The 21,683-nt window shown below is 47.6% G+C and overlaps 8 protein-coding genes across 8 annotated transcripts; 3 read left to right on the top strand and 5 right to left on the bottom strand.

Moving 5' to 3' along the window:
- Nucleotides 1-1,364: 1,364 nt before the first annotated feature.
- On the bottom strand, nt 1,365-3,102 carry N7483_009444 (uncharacterized protein; the record flags this gene model as incomplete). Its single annotated transcript, XM_057092871.1, has 3 exons — nt 1,365-2,432; nt 2,493-2,729; nt 2,812-3,102. 3 exons carry the CDS (start codon nt 3,100-3,102, stop codon nt 1,365-1,367), a joined length of 1,596 nt encoding a protein of 531 aa, XP_056944045.1.
- A 515-nt stretch (nt 3,103-3,617) lies between these two features.
- On the bottom strand, nt 3,618-4,906 carry N7483_009443 (actin-related protein 2/3 complex subunit 2; the record flags this gene model as incomplete). Its single annotated transcript, XM_057092870.1, has 6 exons — nt 3,618-3,697; nt 3,756-3,804; nt 3,861-3,961; nt 4,012-4,153; nt 4,210-4,738; nt 4,845-4,906. The coding sequence occupies 6 exons, from the start codon at nt 4,904-4,906 to the stop codon at nt 3,618-3,620; spliced, it is 963 nt and encodes a 320-aa protein (XP_056944044.1).
- Nucleotides 4,907-5,091: 185 nt separating this feature from the next.
- Nucleotides 5,092-8,093, top strand: N7483_009442 (snoRNA-binding rRNA-processing protein DIP2; the record flags this gene model as incomplete). Its single annotated transcript, XM_057092869.1, has 4 exons — nt 5,092-5,108; nt 5,164-5,418; nt 5,494-7,591; nt 7,620-8,093. The coding sequence occupies 4 exons, from the start codon at nt 5,092-5,094 to the stop codon at nt 8,091-8,093; spliced, it is 2,844 nt and encodes a 947-aa protein (XP_056944043.1).
- A 1,381-nt stretch (nt 8,094-9,474) lies between these two features.
- N7483_009441 (uncharacterized protein) lies at nt 9,475-10,319 on the bottom strand (the record flags this gene model as incomplete). The annotated part of the gene is made up of 2 exons (XM_057092868.1): nt 9,475-10,201; nt 10,261-10,319. The coding sequence occupies 2 exons, from the start codon at nt 10,317-10,319 to the stop codon at nt 9,475-9,477; spliced, it is 786 nt and encodes a 261-aa protein (XP_056944042.1).
- Nucleotides 10,320-11,408: 1,089 nt separating this feature from the next.
- N7483_009440 (metalloendopeptidase WSS1) lies at nt 11,409-12,787 on the bottom strand (the record flags this gene model as incomplete). Its single annotated transcript, XM_057092867.1, has 2 exons — nt 11,409-12,435; nt 12,504-12,787. 2 exons carry the CDS (start codon nt 12,785-12,787, stop codon nt 11,409-11,411), a joined length of 1,311 nt encoding a protein of 436 aa, XP_056944041.1.
- A 694-nt stretch (nt 12,788-13,481) lies between these two features.
- N7483_009439 (DUF1776 domain-containing protein) lies at nt 13,482-15,045 on the top strand (the record flags this gene model as incomplete). The annotated part of the gene is made up of 4 exons (XM_057092866.1): nt 13,482-13,514; nt 13,581-13,923; nt 13,986-14,149; nt 14,206-15,045. 4 exons carry the CDS (start codon nt 13,482-13,484, stop codon nt 15,043-15,045), a joined length of 1,380 nt encoding a protein of 459 aa, XP_056944040.1.
- A 297-nt stretch (nt 15,046-15,342) lies between these two features.
- Nucleotides 15,343-16,440, bottom strand: N7483_009438 (uncharacterized protein; the record flags this gene model as incomplete). The annotated part of the gene is made up of 2 exons (XM_057092865.1): nt 15,343-15,750; nt 15,985-16,440. 2 exons carry the CDS (start codon nt 16,438-16,440, stop codon nt 15,343-15,345), a joined length of 864 nt encoding a protein of 287 aa, XP_056944039.1.
- Nucleotides 16,441-18,019: 1,579 nt separating this feature from the next.
- N7483_009437 (tetratricopeptide repeat protein) lies at nt 18,020-20,348 on the top strand (the record flags this gene model as incomplete). Its single annotated transcript, XM_057092864.1, has 2 exons — nt 18,020-20,133; nt 20,195-20,348. 2 exons carry the CDS (start codon nt 18,020-18,022, stop codon nt 20,346-20,348), a joined length of 2,268 nt encoding a protein of 755 aa, XP_056944038.1.
- Between the last annotated feature and the right edge of the window lie 1,335 nt (nt 20,349-21,683).

The raw sequence follows: 21,683 nt of genomic DNA, 5'->3' as shown, positions 1-21,683 counted from the left end.
TTTTTTTCAATTTAGATAGATGATAAGAGAAGAGAAAGAAGACGACAGAGATTTTTCTTGAATAACCAAGAGGGTCTATTCGGTGAAGGTGAGGGATGTTGTATTTTAGGGAATTCGCGACTGTTCACTGGCTTGTTGCGCCGACCGTACTCTTCTCTACGGAGTAGGGCGTGTCATATGAAAAAAGCACCACGGCCCCCTCCGTTCACCGTCATTCAACCCCCCTTATCGAAGGTGGATCAGGCTCTTTATTGAGTTTGGCTTCTTTATTTTTACTTTAATTTGAGCGTTTAATGAGGGGATTCGTGAATCATGAAGTTGAAAGCACCGAGAATGCCCGAAGCAAATCTTTATCTGTGGATTCCCACATTAAATTCGAAGGTGAATCCAGCTTAACCTCTCGAGATAGACTGTAGTAGTACCTCCTATTCCATGTAGCTCATTCCATGGTTTGCATGATCACATCTACAGCATTTGATTGAAATTATTTATAGATTTATTGACATAAAAATCAGATCCACATGACTTACTTATCTTTACACTATGTGCAGTAGTTTATGGCGATCAGCTGGTAAGCCACGTGACTATGTTATTATGTAATCTGGTTGAGCCCTGAACTTGAAGGCTTCATACTATTCATATTTTATTGGTTGCTGAACTAATTAGTAATTTCAGAGTAAATAACATTGGAACCCTTAAAACTCTCACTTTTCAAGTTCTATTAGTAACCTTTGAACCTTGAAATATGACTTTGGAAGCTGTACTAAGTCCGAGTTCAAGAAGTTGACTGCAAGGATGAGGCTTGGCCCAATATCCTGCAATATATTACCCACTTGGCGCAATCTTGATAGCTTGAGATCGACAGATAGTCCGGGGTCCCGGTCTAGATCCTTAGCGTGCAAGAAGATGACCAGAACATAATGAATAAAAACCAGAGGCTATGCTGGATTATAAGTGGATCCAAACTCACTGGTAAACGCTTGATGGTAGCTCGAGCTATGCTCAGGTGTCGGCCATAGCGAACATGGATATGGCATCAAGATGCGTACCTATAAGAGATGCCTGGTTATTATTCAACAGCTCTGGAGGCTGCAATATACCATTAGATATGGGATTAGTAGTAAAATGGGGAATTCACTGGGGTATCATTGACTATCCGAACGCCTTGATCATAACAGTCATGTATCGTGGTCATTCATCATATTCATCATCACTCATCGCGGACATTCATCGCAGACATTCGTCGCGGATATTCACCTGAAACTTTCATCATCACGTTCATTCATAAAAACCATTTTGATATCTCCCCAACCCCTTTAAACGCCATCCATAAGGATAATAGCACTGAGTAGAGCTCCAGCTGATTAGAGCCCCACAAACTCAACTTCAGGGCCAATAGTTCGGTCGCGACGAACCTCAATCTCAATGATTCCAAGGGCCCATTCCAGCTCAAGCGCGACAATCGAGTCATCATTCTCTCGCTTGAGACCACCCAATCCTTGAAAACCGCTGAGGGCGACAGCGTCAATGCGTTCCAGGTAGGTGCCGCGGCCGATACACTTGCGGTCAATGCAATGGTACGTACGTAACTGTCGCTGGGCACAGGGGCAGCTGCGCTCCACGTTGAAAGAACACTCCTCAGCACAGAAGCAGGTCTCTTTGCAGATGCAGGAGCGGAGTCGAGCAGTTCTCACCATCTCAGCAGAGTTATAGTCGCGACGACGCAACTCTCCGAGAGTGAGTCCTTCCAAGCGGGCCTCTGCAGCTTCACGATGGTACTGGATCATCTCACACTCTACCCACTCCTGTGGATACGCTTCATAATCCTCCGACGGAGTTGGATCCACATCGAATCTGATAAAAGAGAACGGTTCGTAGTCGCGTGCAGGCACGTCCTTGGGATACATGGTGAAGAATTTCTCGGCGAGCATCGTTACGACTTCGGCAGGGATCTCAGAGAAGCCCGGGATAATCTGGTTCCATTTCTGGCTAAAGGCGGACTCGGGGTTGGAGACAACACTGCGCGCGTTGCGGCGGAACCCTAAGATGTCATCGGCGATAAAATGTCCCAACTCTTTCTGCATGTCGGTGAGTACGCGCACATACGCCCGCTGGAAGTGGGTGACCATAGTTTCGTCACGATGGGCGGAAAACTCCGGATAATCGAGAATATCTTTGCACGCGAGGAGGATGCGATAGAGGTGGCTCGCTTCAGGGAGGCAGAAGGTTCCGTTGCAAATGAACCCAGAGCGATCCTCTGATCTGAATGCTGCACATAGCTCAATCGCGGCAATGTCAAGCGTAAGTCGGGCATAGCAGGCATAGTAAAGGTTTTCGGTCCACTTGATGAGAAGGCACAGTGAGCGGGTTCGAATCTTTCGTTGCGCGCAGGCGATCCAGTACATCAGGCCTGTTCCGACGGTCATGTCCAGCTATCATGGTGAGTTAGTCTAATCATGCCTAGTGATTAAGTTTTCATTTCTGGTGCATACCTCAACGCCGTATCCCATGAACGCGACCTCCAGGATCTTAGCGATGGCGTAGACCTTGACGAAGATTCCGACCACAACATCCAAGTGCAATTTCAGATCATCCTCCTCCAGATAACTGACATCCTTTGGCTCAAGCGATGGGCTGGGAAGAGGCGAGGCAGGGTTCATAGTGTTGACTTCAACCCACTCATCGCTGCCGATCGTGTAAGGGCGCGGGTTTCGAGGCACCACAGACCACTGCTTAACAAGTGAGCTTGAGATCCATTCTTCGAGTAAACTCACCACCGTGATTGAAAATTAGTAGAGAGGAGATACTCACCTTGGGGGAAGGCTCGGAGGAATCATCGCTGATTGCCAATCCAATTTTCTCTGGATGGTCACTGTAGACCGAGGCCGAATAACGGTTGGCCTCCTCCTTTGGGTCCTCCATGATGTCAGACCAAGGCTCCGTGATGGGGGATTTCCAGATATCAGTGGTAGCAATTGAGGCTACTTCAATATCAGGACTTTTGGGGGGAAGAATCAGACGGATCACTGGTCGCGGCTTGGGTTTGCGATGGCGATGGAAGAGGGCAGAGTGAAGGATGCGAGGGAGCCGAATTAAAACCATAGTGAATGTGGGGACGCGATGCGCCGAGAAAAAGAGTGAATGTGACGGTGGGGTGGATGAGTCGCCGCGGCGATGAGTGTTGTCGCGATGATTCGATACCCTGAGAAGTGAGAGCTGCAGTTGAAAATGCTTCAAAATGCTTCAAAATGCACCAAAAAATCAGGAAAAGAGAGAGCATGAACACGAAAATGAGAATGAAAAAGAACGATGCATTTATAAATGAGATCTCATTAATTTAGCCAGGTATCGACTATACACATGAGGCAGCGGCATCTCAGTTCTTGCTATTTTCAATATAGAGCAGTTTAGTAGGCATCGTAGCTTGAAACTGCAGGCCACGATCACAGGAAAAAAGGGTCAGGGCAGTACGAACATTGAAGCTATGGGTTATAATGTTTGGGAAGGTTGAAAGAATTTCTACTAAGCATGTGGAAAGAAAAGTAGGATCAAAATACTTTGCTGGTTCATAAAAACGCTCGCCTCCTGATGATATCAACATACAAAGCAATAAGCATCTAGCTTTGCACACGGAATGTCCGACCACTAGCTGTCTTCCGCTCACGCTCTTCATTCTCGGGCCTGGCTCGGTTAAGAACTATTTCCAATTAGTGATCAACATAGTAGAAAAGAGGCACGGTCAGCTGTGAACATACCTTGCAGGAAGTCTGCTGTGCGCTTACGCATTCGGGTGTGAATATAAGCCTGTCGTGTGAAATCAGTCAATGGGTTCTACATTAGATTATAGGATTATGAAATACCTTTGAGGCCTTGATGTGGTAGTGGAAGTAGTCACGGAAGGTCTGGATATGGGAGATGTTGTCGTAACGGCGCTGGGGAGTCAAGTGTCGAGGGAACAGAACTATTAACACATTAGTCGGCGAGGCACATTCAGAGATATATCAATCTTACCAAATGTAACATAGCTAATCTCACCCTCGCCTGCATTCAGCAGACCAGGGACACCCTCCAATTCAAGTGGGGGGTCGTTGCGGAATAGCACTTGAGGGGCATTTTGAAGAGTCACAACACGACGTCTGGCATCCACAAATTCCTGCATGGTGTTAGAATGAGATCTAAACGGACAATAATCCAGCATATAAGACTGACCTGCAAGAAGACCTTGCCAAAGATGCGATCTGTCTCCTCCCGGAACACAGTACTGAAGATCACGGTCACACGATCGTAGCTAGCCTTGATATAAATGGCCTCTTCCTCACGGTAGTGGATAGCCATCACCTCTCCACCCTCTTTCACACCCTGTGGCGCTGACTCTGAGGTGTACCGTGAAGCTTCCTCCGCAAGCTTGTTGAACTCATCGAATGCCCTCTCAAAGGGAGCTGCCATGGCATTGCGCTTCAACAGAGCAAGCTTCATGATCAACTCATCACGGGCCTCCTGCTCAGCAGGCAAGTCCTCAAGATCCACCTGTACTGAGAAATCATAGCCAGGCTCGGGTGTCACGATGTAGGGGCCGTATTCCCGTTCAAGCACCTCCTGGGCACCATACTGGACGAGCTCCTTAAAGCATTTAACATGAATAGAGAGAAGAATCTTAGTTTTGGACTCGGGGGTAGAGACGTGGAAGGTGACACCGTCAAAGTCAGAAGCCACTTGATCAATGGAGACCGGGGGAGCACTGCGGACAACCGGTTAGTTTGGGGGCCTAGCGGTTGGTGGTTGAGTGTATACAATGCGGGGGCGAGGGAGATGTATAGGTGCTCAGGGGTGGAGTGAAGTCATACCCAGAGAACCGCTCAGTGAGCAGCGATTGAATCAAAACATTTTGATAATCCAAGAGCAACATGACGGGCAAATTGGGGGGTAGAATGTCAACAGGTTGGCAAGTTGGAGGATGGCTTAACCCGCGATCGTCATCTCTGGGCGGTGGGGGGAGGCCAGACAGGTCGCTCTCACCGCCCGTATTAATTTTTGTGCTATCGATAGCAAGAGTCTCCGATACTCCAAAAATTTTCCCATCCCCATTACACGATGGTGAAATCCTACTAGTATGTGTCAATTTCTTACGTGGGAGAATATCTAGGTTGCTAATCTTTGTACCAGCAAATTCGAGCACTCGAATACGTTCGGGCTCGTTGCCTCAGCGTCGTCCAATGCCATCTGGGCTAAGGATGAGCAGATTGCAGGTGCGGCCCGTCAGACAGGTGCCGGTCGCGCAATTGTCGGAGCTAGCGAGGAAGTTCTTTGCTGGGATGTGAAGAAGGGAGAGTTATTGGGCCGGTGGCGCGACTCAGTATGCAAAGTTCCAGTCACTGTTGTCACCCAGAGCAAGGTTGATGAAGATATCTTTGCCGTTGGGTAGGGCTCCCAAATTTTCTACAATGCGCAAGCATTTTGTTTCGGTCGCTAACAATAATTCTTCTCTCTATATAGTTATGAAGATGGCAGTATTCGCGTCTGGGATTCTCGTACCAGCACCGTCATTATTTCCTTCAACGGTCACAAATCCGCCATCACTCAATTAGTCTTCGATAATGCTGGAGTGCGACTTGCCAGTGGTTCCAAGGACACCGACATCATCATCTGGGATTTGATCTCCGAAGTAGGCCTTTTCAAGCTACGCGGCCACACCGACCAAATTACCTCCCTCCACTTCCTTTTCCCTTCACCGGAATTACTACAGTCCTCCGGACTTGGTGATCACGCTGGTTTCTTGTTGACAACCGGCAAGGATGCCTTGATCAAGGTATGGGATTTGGCATCTCAGCACTGCATTGAGACACATGTAGCACAGACAAATGGTGAGTGCTGGAGCTTGGGCTTGTCGCCTGACCAGGGCGGCTGTATCACTGCAGGAAACGATGGAGAGCTGAAGGTCTGGTCAATTGACGAGAGCGCCATGGTCGAGATTTCGAAGGAAAAGGTGGGCGCAGAGGGTCAAAGAATTCTCACAGACCGAGGAACATTCTACCGCCATGGTAAAGACCGCACAATTGGCATTCGATTCCACCCTCGCTTGGACTACATTGGTGTCCACGGGTCAGAAAGGTCAGTCGAGATTTGGCGCATTCGTTCCGACACGGAAGTGCAGAAGAGTTTGGCGCGAAAGCGCAAGCGCAGAAAGGAGAAGGAGGCTCAGCGCGAGGGTGAAGAAGAGAAGGCCTCCACAGTTGATGCAGACAAGCCTGAGGATGTTTCTTCGGCTCCTATCACAGAGGTCTTTGTCTCGCATGTCATTGTTCGAACCGGTGGAAAGGTCCGTTCCTTCGATTGGATGACAAACAAATCAAGCAGTCTGAACATTCTTGCTGCGACTACAAATAATCAGTTGGAGTCTTACAGCGTTGTTCCGGCAAACAAGAAGAAGGACGAGGATGACTCCGATTACACCCGCAACTTGGCCGTGGATATTCCCGGTCATCGCACAGATATTCGGTCCATTGCTCTGAGCTCTGATGACCGCATGCTCGCCTCCGCATCTAATGGCAGTCTCAAGATCTGGAACACCCGCACAGAAACCTGCCTACGTACTCTGGAGTGTGGTTATGCGCTCTGTTCCGCCTTCCTTCCTGGTGACAAAATCGTGGTTGTTGGTAACAAGAACGGAGAACTCGAAGTTTTTGACATCGCTTCCTCAACATTACTGGATACGATTAAGGCTCACGATGGCCCACTCTGGTCAATTCACGTGCACCCGGATGGCAAGTCTATTGTCAGTGGTAGTGCCGACAAGACAGCGAAGTTCTGGGAGTTCAAGGTTGTCCAAGAGGAAATTCCCGGTACCAAGCGTACTACTCCTCGCCTCAAGTTGGTTCACACAAGAACCCTGAAGGTCAATGATGATATCCTCAGTCTCCGATTCTCCCCAGATGCGCGATTGCTCGCTGTGTCTCTTCTCGACAACACTGTGAAGGTCTTCTTCGTCGACTCGCTCAAGCTTTTCCTTAACCTCTACGGCCACAAGCTTCCCGTTCTGAGCATGGATATCTCTTACGATAGCAAATTGATTGTCACCTGCTCAGCTGATAAGACTGTCCGATTGTGGGGTCTGGACTTTGGTGATTGCCACAAATCTCTACTGGCCCACGAGGACAGTGTGATGTCTGTCGCATTTATCCCCACCAACAAGGACCAAAACGGACACAACTTCTTCAGCGCGAGTAAAGACAAGGTTATCAAGTACTGGGACGGCGATAAATTTGAGCAGATCCAAAGACTTACCGGTCACCACGGAGAGATTTGGGCTCTGACTATCAGCCACACTGGTGGCTTCCTTGTCAGTGCCAGTCACGACAAGAGCATTCGTATTTGGAAGGAAACCGATGAGCCACTGTTCCTGGAGGAAGAGCGGGAGAAGGAGATGGAGGAGGCCTACGACAACACTCTTACCGCATCTTTGGAGCAAGACGAGGACGGTGAAGATGGTGAGAAGGCCGAGGCCGTTGATGCTGGTAAGCAGACTACAGGCACACTTATGGCCGGAGAAAAGATCATGGAAGCCCTAGACCTTGGCATGGAGGATCTTGAACTGGTTCGCGAGTGGCGCGAGACCAACCCAGGCGGCAACCCCCCCTAACCGCAACCCACTTTACCTTGCCTTTGGCAACATCTCCGCCGAGCGACATGTCCTGAACACCGTTCAAAAGGTCCCTGCTGCTGCTTTGCAAGATGCTCTTCTGGTTTTGCCTTTCTCAAAGCTTCCTGCTCTCTTCACATTCCTCAACATCTGGGCCGAGCGTGAATGGAACGTGCCTCTTACCTGCCGTGTCCTCTTCTTTATGCTGAAGACTCACCACCGCCAGATCGTCGTAAGTAAGATGATGCGTCCCATGTTGGATAGTATTCGAGCGGCATTGCGTCGGGTCCTCACCCGCCAGAAGGACGAGATGGGCTTCAATCTCTCTGCGCTGCAGTTCATTGGCAACCAGATCCGTGAAAATAGCACGAAGAATTACATTGATGAGGAGAAATGGACAGAGCCTCAAGCTCAGAAGGGAACAGGCAAGAAGCGGCAATTTGTGAGCGTGGCATGAGGATAGTGTTCTTCTGGACGAGCATGTTCACGGGCGTTGACCTTGATTTGATTTGGTTTATGTTATGGTTCTACAAAAGTTGCGATATCCTTGGGAGTTTCAGAGAGCCAAGATCAAGGGATGTATTATACTACATCTGTTGTTAAATGATCACTTGCATCGTATATACAATGTTTCACGAGTATCTTCCGATTATTCTGTCCTAGTAATGAGCCCAGGTCAAGGAGGACTCGGTGAGTGTCCGTGTAGTAGTACTAGTAGTAGGTTCAAATAATCAACTTCAAGTTCATCTCATCTGCTGCCAGTAGATCACCACTAGAAGAGTAGGTAGGTCACTCTGCCTAGTATTCCCCGTCTCTTTTCTGAGATGGCGCCGCTTTTACGACGGCGCTCAGACTCAGAGAGCTGACCAGATTCATGTAAATACTTCTCCCCGCTCATGCAAACCTGTCACGACTTCATGAACGTATATGCCCATGAGGTATTGTGGTTTAAAGTCACCAACTCCTTAACTACCCGGTGGAGATTCGCTCTGATATCAAAATCATCAAACGCTGTATCTTCATACACAGTGATCGCGCAGATTGTTATGGCAACAACGAAAGAGGACTTGGTATGCTACCTTTAGGAGTATGGCGAACAGGACTGATCTGATTCCGCACTGTGATAGGAATCGCGATGGGAATCTCTCTCCTCGGACGACGACCGGCTGGAAGGCCTCAACAGATATGTGTCCCTTCAGTACATTAAACCCGCGCGATACGATCGACAGCTCCTTTGCCGAAATTGCAACGAGGTCGTTTTCTTCTATGCCGGTGATGAGATTTGGAGCATTACGGATTGTAATGGCCTGATTATACTCCCACAGGGCACCTCCGTGACAATATATAAAGGGTATTCAAGCTTACTCCGAGTCTCAGTCCAACTTCAAGTTGAACTTGAACTTGAAGTCACGGTGATATACGACTAGTAGCTACTAGTTGTGTCGTACGAGTAGCTTATTCGAAGCTTTACTAGTGCTTCCACCTGAGGTTGACAAAACCTCTTCACACTTATGTACAAAATCTGTCGTATCAAAACGTCCATTTCTTTCAATAATACTATCACCAAAGACCTCCCTAATTTGGGCTATTCCGATGCCCGACCCAGAGCCGCAGAGCAACAAGTAAGTCTACTACACAGGTTTAAGATCCAACCAATTGATCGCCATCGCCATCGCGACCCCTAGGAAACCTTGATCGCACACATCTGTTATATTCGGATCATCTATGAGCGAGGGATGTATCGGACGGGTTCTATAACTGTTCCAAGGTTATTGGGAACACCTTCTCGATGTTTGTCCATCTCGCTGCAGGAAATTCGTCCTTTGTATCTAAGCCGGCTATTCACTAAACTGAAATTCCTTCGAATCATCACCTAGCCATATTCTAATTTCTTCCAAAGCACTGAGATCATTCTCAATATTTGACTGCTTTTGAGCTTCGTCAAACCACTCATAGGTGCGACCAACATCTTCTAAATCTTCCCCAATTCTCCGGCAAGAGTCGAAATCAATGATAACAGCCTTTTCATAATCAAGCATGATGTTTCTAGGGTTGATTTCGTTATGGACAAGCCCTAAAGAATGAAGATGTCTAAGACTACTCTTAATCCCAGCTATCACATCACTATAATCCTTTACGCTCTGACGTGAGCGTCTCGACTGTCGTTTCATCAGATTTTCAGGATTGACCTCCTGCATCAGCATATATCGATATTTAGCGAAGCAGAGACCGGTGATTCTGCCACCGGAAACCTGGCATCCCAAGTAAGTTGCAATATTTGGATGAGGGTAATTTTTCAAGATCTCGCAAATTTCTCCTTCCATTAGGACAGACTTGGCAATCAAGTCCGGTTCAGGGCCATCGCGAATTCTATCATAAGAGATAAGCGGCGCCTTTTTCACATAGCAATTCACCAGCAATGGCTCAGGTGTCAGCGTAAATTCCAATGGAAACTCAGGGCAGTAGGCAGGGATTGGAATTTGGATATCGTTTTTGAAAGCCCAGCGTGGATGGCGGAAGAAGTGTAGCGGCCCTCCAAGACCGCATGGTGCAATCCATTTTCGGCTTTGTAGACAATGAGTGTTCCTGCAAACTTGAATTCCCCGTCTGTTTCTTCAAAAGACTCATTTATCTCCAGCACATGGTGTTGCTGGATTGGTAAGTGAGGCACTGATGAAGGCATTTTTACTCTGTTTGTGTGCAATCAGCAAATGATATTCACCAGGAGGGATACTTCGTTACTTAGACTCGAATTTGAAGCCAATGAAATTTTGAATCTTTATTACTGCAGGGGAGCTTCTAGTTATTTGCGTCGGTCTAGTAGAAACTTGAAGGATCAAGACCACATGCCTGGGGGATAAAAAGATAAATAACAGCAAAGTTTTGTTGCTCCAGTGCCGCTCGAAGCGCGGGCTGAGGACTTGTGATAAGTACTTGCATGTGCAAGGGGAGTCCAGATAAATGCATACGATTTGAAAGAATAATTAATCAAATTGAATAAAGAAATCATTGCACATGTGGATTCCACGGTTTAAAGGAGGTAATGGATTCTTCTAATCATCTAACACTTGCTGGCTCAATTCCAGTACAATCCAACAACCACTATGCACTCCTCATCGTGTTGCAATTAACGAATAAAAAAAATCATAATCCTAGTAGATACAGTCAGTAATGTATCAACAAAAGACAAAAGTTCCCACATCGTCAAAAGACAGCAAGAAAAAGTCTCGAAACACTCCTTCAGCAGAACCATTATAAGCATCGACGACAGCCAGTATCCTCTTTGGGTATACCAGTCTGCCATACCTCTTCCGGCTCTTCCTAATAATTCCGGTTCTAATGCAATGTCTCATCATATAAGAGTGTTTCGGACTTCCGTTCTTCACAGCGACGTTTTCGTTGTGCTGTTCCTTCGACGATGTGGTGTACAATACAATTGATAGAACGTACCATTAAGAGATTGAACCAGTGTGAACGAGGTATACAGGTCATTTTGGGAACCTGTTCACACTGGTTTGGTGAAATAGGTGGTGTGTGAGAAGGAAGGAAAAGCTCGAGCTCGCGAAAATAAAATCGTTTGGTTTGAGTGGAGCTTATGATTAGTCATCTAGCACGTGACCTCATATCTAGATATGCTAATTATCCAGTTGACACTTTCAATTCGGAGGAGCTAATATTACTATGACATTTGAATATCATTACCTCTTGGATATCTATACATTGCATAACATGTTCACATAAAGTCATTTCCAAGCCAGGCGGATCCAGTAGATCAAGAGGATGCTTTCATCGATCCACATGCAGAGCATGTCCACCATTGGGTTTCCATAAAGGCACCACATGAACAAACCCATCCCAATGGCCGTTTATTGACATCTCGGTCCAAGTCTGCCAGTGTATCCAATGCTCGATTTCTATTCTGAAATGCAAAGGTATCTCGCGCAGGAAGGTCTTCTCTGTCCTGAACATTCGTCTTAGACAATGTGCGCTTCTTTTGCCTTCCAGGTCCGGCGCTATTATTTTGAGTTGACGCTGTTCTTGCAGAGGTCTCGGAAGACTTGATAATGGATGGAGTGGGCCTTTCCGAGGCACAAACATCGCAGCATAGAAAGTTAGGCGGGTTTTCCAACGTGCATGTTGTACATGTCCATGCAGAATCATAGGAACTATTGTTAGCATTGGGTGTGGAAACAGATGAAGTCGCGGGAGCTTCTTTATCTTTATCCGTAACATTCTTTGGAAGAGAAGCAATTTCCTCGATATCTGAGTGGGACTCTGATTCCTGCGCTCGTGGCCCTGCCGGGTTCTCCTGGCTGGGAGGCACGTAAGAGGATCCGTATTTCTCCCGTTCCTCCTCCTGGATCAATTCAATAAAAGCTTGGAGAATCGCCTCCTCATTCGCATCATCTTCTTCTGCCTTTGTTCGGAACCCATTTCGAGATTCTTCCTCTAGGAGCTCGACTTCTCGGTCTGTTCCAGAAGCACACCCATTCGTCACCTCGATGCGCCGTTGGGCGGCATCCGCTCGAACCTTCCGCATGTCTGTTCCTCGAAGCACAGGCGCACCACCAAGTCTTGTCCCCGCATTTTTGGTGCGAATTCGCCGCTTCTCAGCAGCAGCACGCGCTTGGCGACGTGCTTCGTCGATGGGTATTCTAGCTCCACCAAGACGTTTACCCTGGGAAAGAAAGCCTTCTCCAGTGTATCCCTTGATAACAAGTTCCTCATGTTCATCACGAAGCTGGTTCCACAACGCATGAAAATCACGATTATGTGGTCCGTGGACAATATGGCATAGTCTTCGAGTGATCAGTCAGGTCAGTTTTTTCATAGGAGACTTGCAGGATAAAAAGAAATGATAACCTACTCATGCAGCATCGTGTCCACTACCTGCTCAAAAGGAAGAAATTGTCGTTGATCGGAAGCATACCGCAGTCTCAGGCATATCTTCTGTCCACCGTTCACATTAATACCAAGTAGATTCCCTTGTTTCGGGTAAAACTCGCACAAGGCTCCTACTCTCCAGGCGCGCTGGCGCATAATCGGCTTGACTATGGAAGCCACTTTGCGCAATATGAAAAGGGCCTCTGATTCGCGTGGTCGCTTTTTCTCATGTCGGTATTCTGATATAAGGGCATCTAGTTCAGGCATATTGGCGATGGTTCTCGTAGTCCAGTTGAATGCAAGGATAGAGAATCATTAATCTATGAGGCTGGGCCTCCTCCTGACGTCATTCTTTAAATTCGATGTCAAATTAGGCGCTTTTGCTGACATTAATGTTCGAATTTCGAAGAATGATAAAGAAGCACAAACGAGCGGCATTCGTAAGAGAAAGAACTGGAAGGCATCGATGCAGGATAATCAATATTTGGCCTGATATACAAGGTATCAAATATCACGTGCTTAACCAAGTTTGGAGTGAACAGTGCTTGATATTTCAAGTTGTGTATATTATATCATCCCAACTGGCTTGCGGCATGACCGGACTTTGGGCTATAGTTGTAATAATTTTAGTGGACTGCTACTGAAATTCATGGTCGTTGTTGTACTACCTACGGCTGCAATATAGAACATCCGAGTAGAGCATGGAGTCCTCTCCGCCACCTGGGCAGGATATAGTAGCATGTGCATATTTGGAAGGATTCAGTGAAGCCAACAATTAGCTTGAATTAACTACTATAATTTTTTGATTTAACATCAAATAAACCCACAAACATGTCCACAAGTGCTTGTGGTGGATGTTCTTTCATTGGAGCTCATGTGACTGATAAGAGGAGACGACTTGATCAATACAATCTTATCATTTTGCGCTTTTCTCCATCCAAGTTTTATCAACTCAGGCAAGATGACCAGCGACGACCAGTTTTTCTTCGATTATGTATGCTTTGAACCCAAATATAACAGCTGCGATTATCCCATGTGCTAATAACATTTCTTCGGACAGCTCGCGTCGATACCCCATGACGTAAGGCGGTACTCTGTTCAAGTCGCCGACTCGATCGACCAACATGTCGACCACGCTGCAACCGCCATCCGGAATACCTTGTCTGAGCAGTCATGGCTGCCACGATCTGTGCGCCCATCTATGCGTGGTGCGCCCAAGCGCTCGGCATCCACTGCCTTGACAGACCGGGTCTATGACTGGATGAATCGAAACCGGGCATGGACCGCGGCTTTGCTTGCATTTGTCGGAACGGGTTTCATCTTGCTGTATGGAAATAAGAAACTGAATGGAAGACGGAGGAAAGCCAGAAAGGCTGGTAATGGTGCGCGGAAGGAGATTGTGGGTGAGTTGCCAGCCAAAATTTCAGCCGGTCATTCTGAGCTTGCGCTAAGACTAGGATTGCAGTTATTGCTGGGTCGCCACATGAACCTATGACTAGGGCTATCGCAGCAGACTTGGAACGTCGGGGATATATCGTCTATGTGACAGTCTCATCTGCAGACGAGGAACATATTGTTCAGTCTGAGAAGCGCGCTGATATCAAACCGCTCTGGCTGGATCTTACTACTGTGAGTATTTTGGGCATCTCTGTATCCGATAGTATCTAACGATTTTACTCTTATAGGCATCCTCAACCCCTTCGGATCTCCATCCGGCATTGCAAGAGCTGCACAATCTGATCACCCAGCCGCAGTCTCCTCATCCACGAGTACCTCCGCATACTTGCCAACTAAGTGGCCTCATTATTATACCCTCCGCCAACTTCGCCTCCGGGCCGGTCGTCACTATCCCACAATCCTCATGGGCAGACACCGTCAACACCCGCATCCTCTCTCCAATTCTCACCGCACAGGCCTTCCTCCCTCTCTTGACTCTCCGCAACAACACTAGCACTATCGTCTTCGCATGCCCGTCCGTCTCATCCTCCTTATCTGCACCCTTCGCCGGTCCAGAAGTCGCCGCAACCCGTGCGATCTCCGGATTCGCAACCTCTCTCCGACAGGAGCTTCGTTTCGTAGGACGTAAGAACGTCGACGTTGTGGAGCTCCGACTGGGCCACATCGATCTAGGCCCGACGTACCGTGACTCTCAAAGTCAGGTCGCTGGAACCGAGGTCCTCGCATGGAGCGTACAGCAGCGATCTCTTTACGCCTCTCAGTACCTGTCCAGCGTTGAGCAGCGACCCGTCGCCTCTGCTGGACCCAAGACCGTGCGAGGTACCTCGGCACGATTCCTTCACCACGCCGTGATGGACGCCCTCGAACCCGCATCACTGAATATATTTGGACAGAAGAGATCCAAGAAACATATCATGTACGCGGGTCGGGGCGCACGATCGTATAACGTGATTGGGACCTGGATCCCAAGTGGACTCGTCGGCCTGATGATGGGATATCGAAGTGGATATTCCATGGGCTCTGATAGTCCCAGCTCAGGCAGCGAAACCAGCTGGGAGCGCGTTTAAGCTATAATCCTTATTGATCTAACCCAGCATCAAAACAAACCCCTTCTCCACTTTTCTTTAAAGCTTAATTTGAGATCTGTTGTATATAGTTCTTACGAAAATCTGACCTCTTCGCTCTTGATGGCGCCAAATATTTGGGCTTTTGATTAACATTATTGCTGTCACTATCACGTAGACACGTTAGGCGTAAGACTATGTTCAATGAGATACTCAGATATCCTCCCGTACGCATCACTCATATCCATAATGCATACAATGGATCTTCCACATTCTCATCCTCATGAAACTCATCTCATCTCAAACTTGAACCCCGTCTTTAGTCTCCTTCATCTGGCCCTCACTATCAACGTCCCCAAGTGAGAATTCGTTAACCTCGGTCCCAGAGTCATGCTTTGATTGCTTAATCTTATCACCAGTCAAACGTTTCCGCAACCAAATGAAGAACCAGGAGATAGCGAAGATGACCAGAATAGCAGCCAGGATCCCGAAACAGTATCCTGCAACAGTCCCACTCTTCTTGCCGTGTTCAGTGTCGAGGAAGCTGTAGGAGTACCAGCCCTGTGTGTAGTAGGTGATGTATGCGACACAGAGGTAGAAGAGTAGCCCAAGGATCAGAGCAGGGATAGCAACGAGCGGGTGTGGGGCTGTGGCTGGAAGGAAGATTTCTAGTAAGGCGTAGAAGGAGTTTAAGCCATGTTGAGAGATCTATTGTACGTTAGTATTAGGTTATTGGGCTTGATTAATGGTATGATAGGGATCTGTGGAATGTAGGGGTGCTGGGATGTAGTATAGGGCGTAGGGCGTAAGGCGGAAAGTGCAAGGTGTTGAAGGCGGGGAAAGGTAAGGGTGGATGCATGTGAGACATGGAGATCAAGTAATATGAAGTAATAATCCTTGTACAGTTGTACAGATCAAAGAAACAAAAAGAAAATAACTTACATTGGACCAGCCTGGGAAAGTAGTCTTGTAAAAGGGTGGTGTGAATAAAATGCCCCAGAACACAATCGTAACCAGAAACGGGTATGTGGTGATACTGGCATAGAGAATAGCATGGAGTGTTCGAAACACACGGGGACAGCGATCAAACAAGACGGAGCGACCTGTCCGTGCGTAAAGTGCCGTGTGGATCGCTGAGACCAAGAAGTAGAAGAACAGACCCCAGTAGGTTAACCAGGTAAAGTAGCTGAAGGATTCACCAATCTCCACACGCTCATTATGGGTGCCATACCAAACCCAAATCACGATAATTGTGGTGATAATGTAGAGGGCAATGAGACCACGCAGACAAGCCAGAATGGTGGGGGATATGAGCCATGAGGTTTCGAAGCGGTGGAGGTTGTCTTGGATGGGATCGCCGAGCAGTGTTGCGCGCGAGATGTGACAACTGCGACGCATGATGGTAGACAGTGCTTTTACGCACTAGGAACGAATTTCGAAGCCAGTAGATTGATGATCAAGTTGTCGAGATGAAGTTGAAGTTAATTTAGGCGGTGATATACTACCTCTGGTAGTAGATGCTGCGAACCTTGGCAGGCCTCCCAGGTTGTGTGCTCAGAACTTCAAGTTGAACGCCTGATCCTCCAAGCTGATGCTATAGTTACCTGGTAACCTAGTAAGCACCAGGATCCAAGGATAGAGTTGAGAACTTGAACTTGAAGAATTATGTGAATATTCTCCGGATTAAGAAATTTAGGTATCATGGGACTACGACCTTACATATACGCAAAGTTTTTTTTTCATCGGTGGACATTCCCTAAACAGAAGTCCAGGAACATACGTCCACTATGGCCCGCATCACAGCTCTAAAGCCTTAGCCGAAGTTATGGTTTTAACTATACCTAGTCAGGGAGACTAAGGCCTAAAAAGATCTGGATTCCGCAGTGAACAACTGTGGAATTGGAGAGTACTAGCGAATGACCGGATTGGGTGCATGTTAAACCAATCTCGATTAGGGATTGGGCCGAGATGCTACTGCGAGTCTAATTGCCGAGTTGAATAGAATCAAAATATTGGATTGGTGGAATAAAGAACTTGAATTTGAAGTTTACTTAGTTCCAGTGGATGGTCATTAGGACTCGGAGTGAGTAGGTATAGGGAATATTGGATGTTATATAGACATAGATCTTATACTAGTGTAGTATAATGATATAGCATCCATGTTACAGGTTAACCCAACCCCTGAAACCAATTTCTGCAGGTAATAAAAAAAGAAAAAAAGAACAAACAGGAAGGATGCCGAGATCCATCAACTATTATAATCTATCTATTGGTTAAAGCATGTTGAAGACTCCACTTAACCACGTTATCATTGGAGAACCACCTTAGGAGCATGAAACAACCCGTGTGGGGAGAGAGAACTCATTCTTCTAGAAGATCAGGAAAATGTGAACAAGAATAGAAACAGAACGCCTAAACAAAATCCACCTTAGTCCACCTCAGCGCCTATAAGGGTTGATCGTGGACTAGCCTATGATGGCGTCAATAGATGGGGATATGGGAATATGACGCTTGGCAACCCCTGAGCTTCATTAAAATATGACAAGGGTACTTGATTGATGGAGAAAACATAACAGAATAGAATAGCTACAATAGCTAATATTATTTGTTTAATCCCAACTACTTCATTACTATATACAAAGGAGTAACTGAGTACAAAGTGCCCCCTATTTCCCCCCCCCAGATAGTGCACGGGGCGCTTGTTATGTTGCATTGTGATCGTCAGGGCCTCGCCCGTTTTTCTCCTTTCTACCTCTGATCTCTGACGCACTTCTTTTCCCCTCCTACCTTATTACCTTACCAGGGCTGTCATTCCTTTAGCCTCATCCGCCCTTCTTCCTCATGTCCTCATATCGAGTTTCATAATCTGGAAGACCCCCCCGTGATCTTGAATCCCGTGATATTCGACCCCGTGATCTTTGAAACCCCCCTCCGACCCCCAAAAAGATTGGGTGAGAAAACACGACAAAATCAAACGATGAATCCTTCGCGAGGTAAATTGAGCGACTGTCGCTCCAACTCTCACGATACGCTACGAGGCGGTATGCCCTCCCCGCGGGTTTCACATTTCGATGGGGAGATTCCTCCGGCTCTGTCTCCTCTCGATGCCTTTGCCGCCCAGGGTCGATTCTTGGCCCGCCAGTTGGATGAATCGCGACTAGGAGAGCGACGAATGAGTCGTCTTCCGCCCTCTAGTGTCGCCCGATCGCTATCTCGACCCCGACCGGGCTATTTTCGTTCCCCGAAGAGCGACTCCAATACCCAGGAATTGACCCGCCGTCCGACACAGAAAGGACAACCAGAGGTGGAAGAGCCGAAATACCGCCCAGTCTCCGAACACCCTCGATTCAGCTCTGTCTCGCATGCCAGTAGTAACTATGGCAGTATCTACTATGACGACGATGACGATGATAATGAGACGACCCCCAGGACAACTATGATCCAGGAAGAGCCTGGCGAGTATGGTATTCCGCGGGCGCAATCCCCTGATGCAGAATCTATGTACGCAGATGATACAGAGGGTATCTCTGTGGGCCAGGCCTTTACAGGTCCCTCGCGACAGTCCTCGACCGACTCTAGGCTACATATCCCGCGAACACTGGCTCCGCCCGTTTCGCCGCATTCGCGGCCATCGAGTAGTGCACGGGTGAATCAATTGGAGAGCTCTGATGATGATTACAGTAGCTCTAATGCAGGTTCGACCTTCTCCAAGCCGCGGAAACTATCGTCGGGAAGTGCTGTTTCGCTTCCGTACTCACCTATGTCGACCTTTCCAGCTCGAACCCATCCTCGTTCACCTTCCATGAGCTCTGAAACCTCCACGGGAACCGGTTACCTCGCGAGACCTTCTTTCAATTTCTCCCGCCCTCTGAGTCGGTCCAGTACCAGTCTCTCTGCGCCGGGAGCATCAGAGTCAGCAGCTCCAACCCCTCAGCTGCAGACCAGCCTACCGCATCAGTCTAGCCACATGCATCGGCCGAGCAAGCCTGCTCCGATCCTTCTACCTTTGGCTACTGAAGAGGCAGCTGCAACTCGACCAGTTGACGGCGAACCTTCCTCAGCCGTGTCATCATTTGTGTATGCCAAATATGCGCTACCGCGTGGTCGTGAGCTTGGCCGTGACTCCGTAGTATTTGCGGGATTGCAAACTCCGCACTTTGAGTGGCAGGAGCCTTTGTTTGAAAATTCGCCGCCACGCCGTTCAGAGGATATCCCTCGTTCAGCTCGAACTCCACCACCCCCTACCACATTTCCCCAAGTAGATCATTCACCCAAGCCCCATTCGATGCATGAAGTTCCAGCACCGGAACCACAGCCAGCACAGCCAGCACAGCCAGCACAACCAACACTACCAACCACGCCTGAGCCCAAACGGACTACTCTCGTTCCTGAAGTGTCGCCAAGGCCACCTTCTGCACAAACACTCACAACACCCGAGAAACCCGAGAAACCCTCGCGCCCATCCACGGAATCAACTCGTCGCCAGGCAAGCGAGAAGGCGGAGACGGTATCATCTGCTGACTCTGCCAGTACCCTGCGGCCACAGACTGCCACAACACAAGTACCATCAACGGCCGATGATCATGTTACTAAGGGCATTGAATTGCACGAGAAGGGATCTTTGAATGAGTCTACATATCATTTTAGAATTGCCGCGAAGCAAAACCATCCTACTGGAATGTTGATGTATGCGCTTGCCTGTCGTTCTGGCTGGGGAATGCGGCCAAACCAGCAGGAAGGTGTGCGATGGCTTCGAAAAGCTGTGGATTCCGTTGGGTTGGAAATGCTAGAGAACCCTGACGCACTCGGTGCGTCGAAAGCGAAAGAGTTGCAAAAAGCATATCGTGCCCAGTTTGCACTCAGCATTTACGAACTCGGTGTTAGTCATTTGAATGGTTGGGGTATTGATCAGGACAAGTCCTTAGCTCTACGTTGCTTTGAGATTGCTGGACAATGGGGCGATGTGGACGCCATGGCCGAAGCAGGTTTCTGCTATGCCGAAGGAGTTGGATGCAAAAAGGACATGAAAAAGGCTGCACGGTTCTACCGTCAGGCCGAGTCTAATGGCATGAGCATGGTTGGCAACAGCTGGTAAGCATCCCAACATCACCCGGTGCATCTCAACCATAGCATACTAACGTTTTCTCAATAGGATCTACAAAGACAAGTATATGGGTGAAGAACCCGGCAAAGAATCTAAGGAGGGTCGCTCCCGCGGACGAACTGTCAGTGGTGATAAAAAGAACCCGCGCAATAAGTCGCGCACGCGCAGCATCTTCCAGCGGAAGAAGTCTGTCCCCGAGTAATAGCAGTACCTATGAACACAGTCTCGTCTGTTACTCCGGGGCATTGTCAAATTACAATTGCATTGCAAAGCAACGCATTTTTGGAGCGTTCCAAGCCGAAATTATGTGGTCTGGCTGTTCATCCTTACCGCAGGCCGTTGAGAGTCATACTTTTCCCTTCGTTTATTTATTTTCTTCTTGTTTTTTTTTCTTCTTATTATTTCTTCTCTTCTTTCTCGTCTTATTATTTGCTCTATTCCCTTCAAGCACATCCAACCTTTACCTGAGCCGCCTGGGAAGCTGTTTCGAGCATTTGGACGTGAACTCGCCTTCCATCCACCTGCCTCGCGGGCATAATACTTCAGTTCTTTGTGGATACCCTCTTCTTTGTCTGACTTATTTATTTTTTTCTTTCGCTTCTCAAATCTTTCCATTCGCTGTGGCCTTTTTTCACATCATTTCTTTTTCTTTTTCTTTTCTTTTTCTTGAATTCCCATTTGTTTTTTTGGCCATGGCCGAGGGCTGCTCCCTCCTTCGCTTCTCTGAACATTTCTTGCCATTATGATATCTATTTGCTCTCAATTGGCAGCTGCTCGGTATGAATCGTTCTTATCGATTTGCCTTGAGCTTGTGACAGAATCGAGGCCGTGTTCGTGGACATTTTTCTGCCTGTGATTGCATATTACCATATTTATTTCCCTGCATGGCGAGATAGTCATCTAATTGATCAATTGATACTTGGCTGCTTGGCCAGAATCATCATCGAACTTTGAACCTGCATAAAACACACTACCCTAAGTTTACATATAAACATACTCACTTTTCTCATAGAATAGTACTAGGGAACCAACCGTGAATAAGGATCAAGCATATAGACTTGAAATCCCAATCGGATTTACTGCACAGATTTCAAGCTGACATTAGGATTGGCGAAAAATGTCATCCTTCAAATGTTGTGGTTTCCATACTGCTACACATTCTTTCTCTCACTGCAAACTTTCTTTATCAACCACGCCATCTCATTTGGTTCGGTCTCTCCTTCCTCACCGCAACCTTCCAGGTTCACTCTTCTTCCTAACTCCATTCTATCGTATCATTGTCGCAAAGTCTCATTCCAACGAAATGGATAACTTAAATGATCTCGATGATCCCGACTCGGAGACTGAGCCCATCAAGCTTGATGAGCTTATCGAGCCAAATCATCTTGAATGACACATCCTCAATATTCTCAAGCAGATTCCTCAATGGGACCCAAGACCACGCATACCGGCATTGGTGACAGAACTGAACAACCTGTTCCCCCTAGGCAGCAGAAAACACAAGGACATTATCAGCAAAGAGGCTTGGCAATTTGTT

This window comes from Penicillium malachiteum (genome assembly GCF_028827825.1).
Source record: "Penicillium malachiteum strain IBT 17515 chromosome Unknown utg000004l:1.0-4883003.0:1.0-4884900.0, whole genome shotgun sequence".
In the NCBI taxonomy this organism is placed as follows: domain Eukaryota; kingdom Fungi; phylum Ascomycota; class Eurotiomycetes; order Eurotiales; family Aspergillaceae; genus Penicillium; species Penicillium malachiteum.
Note: the sequence above shows the minus strand (reverse complement) of the source record. Positions and strands in the feature narration are given on the sequence as shown.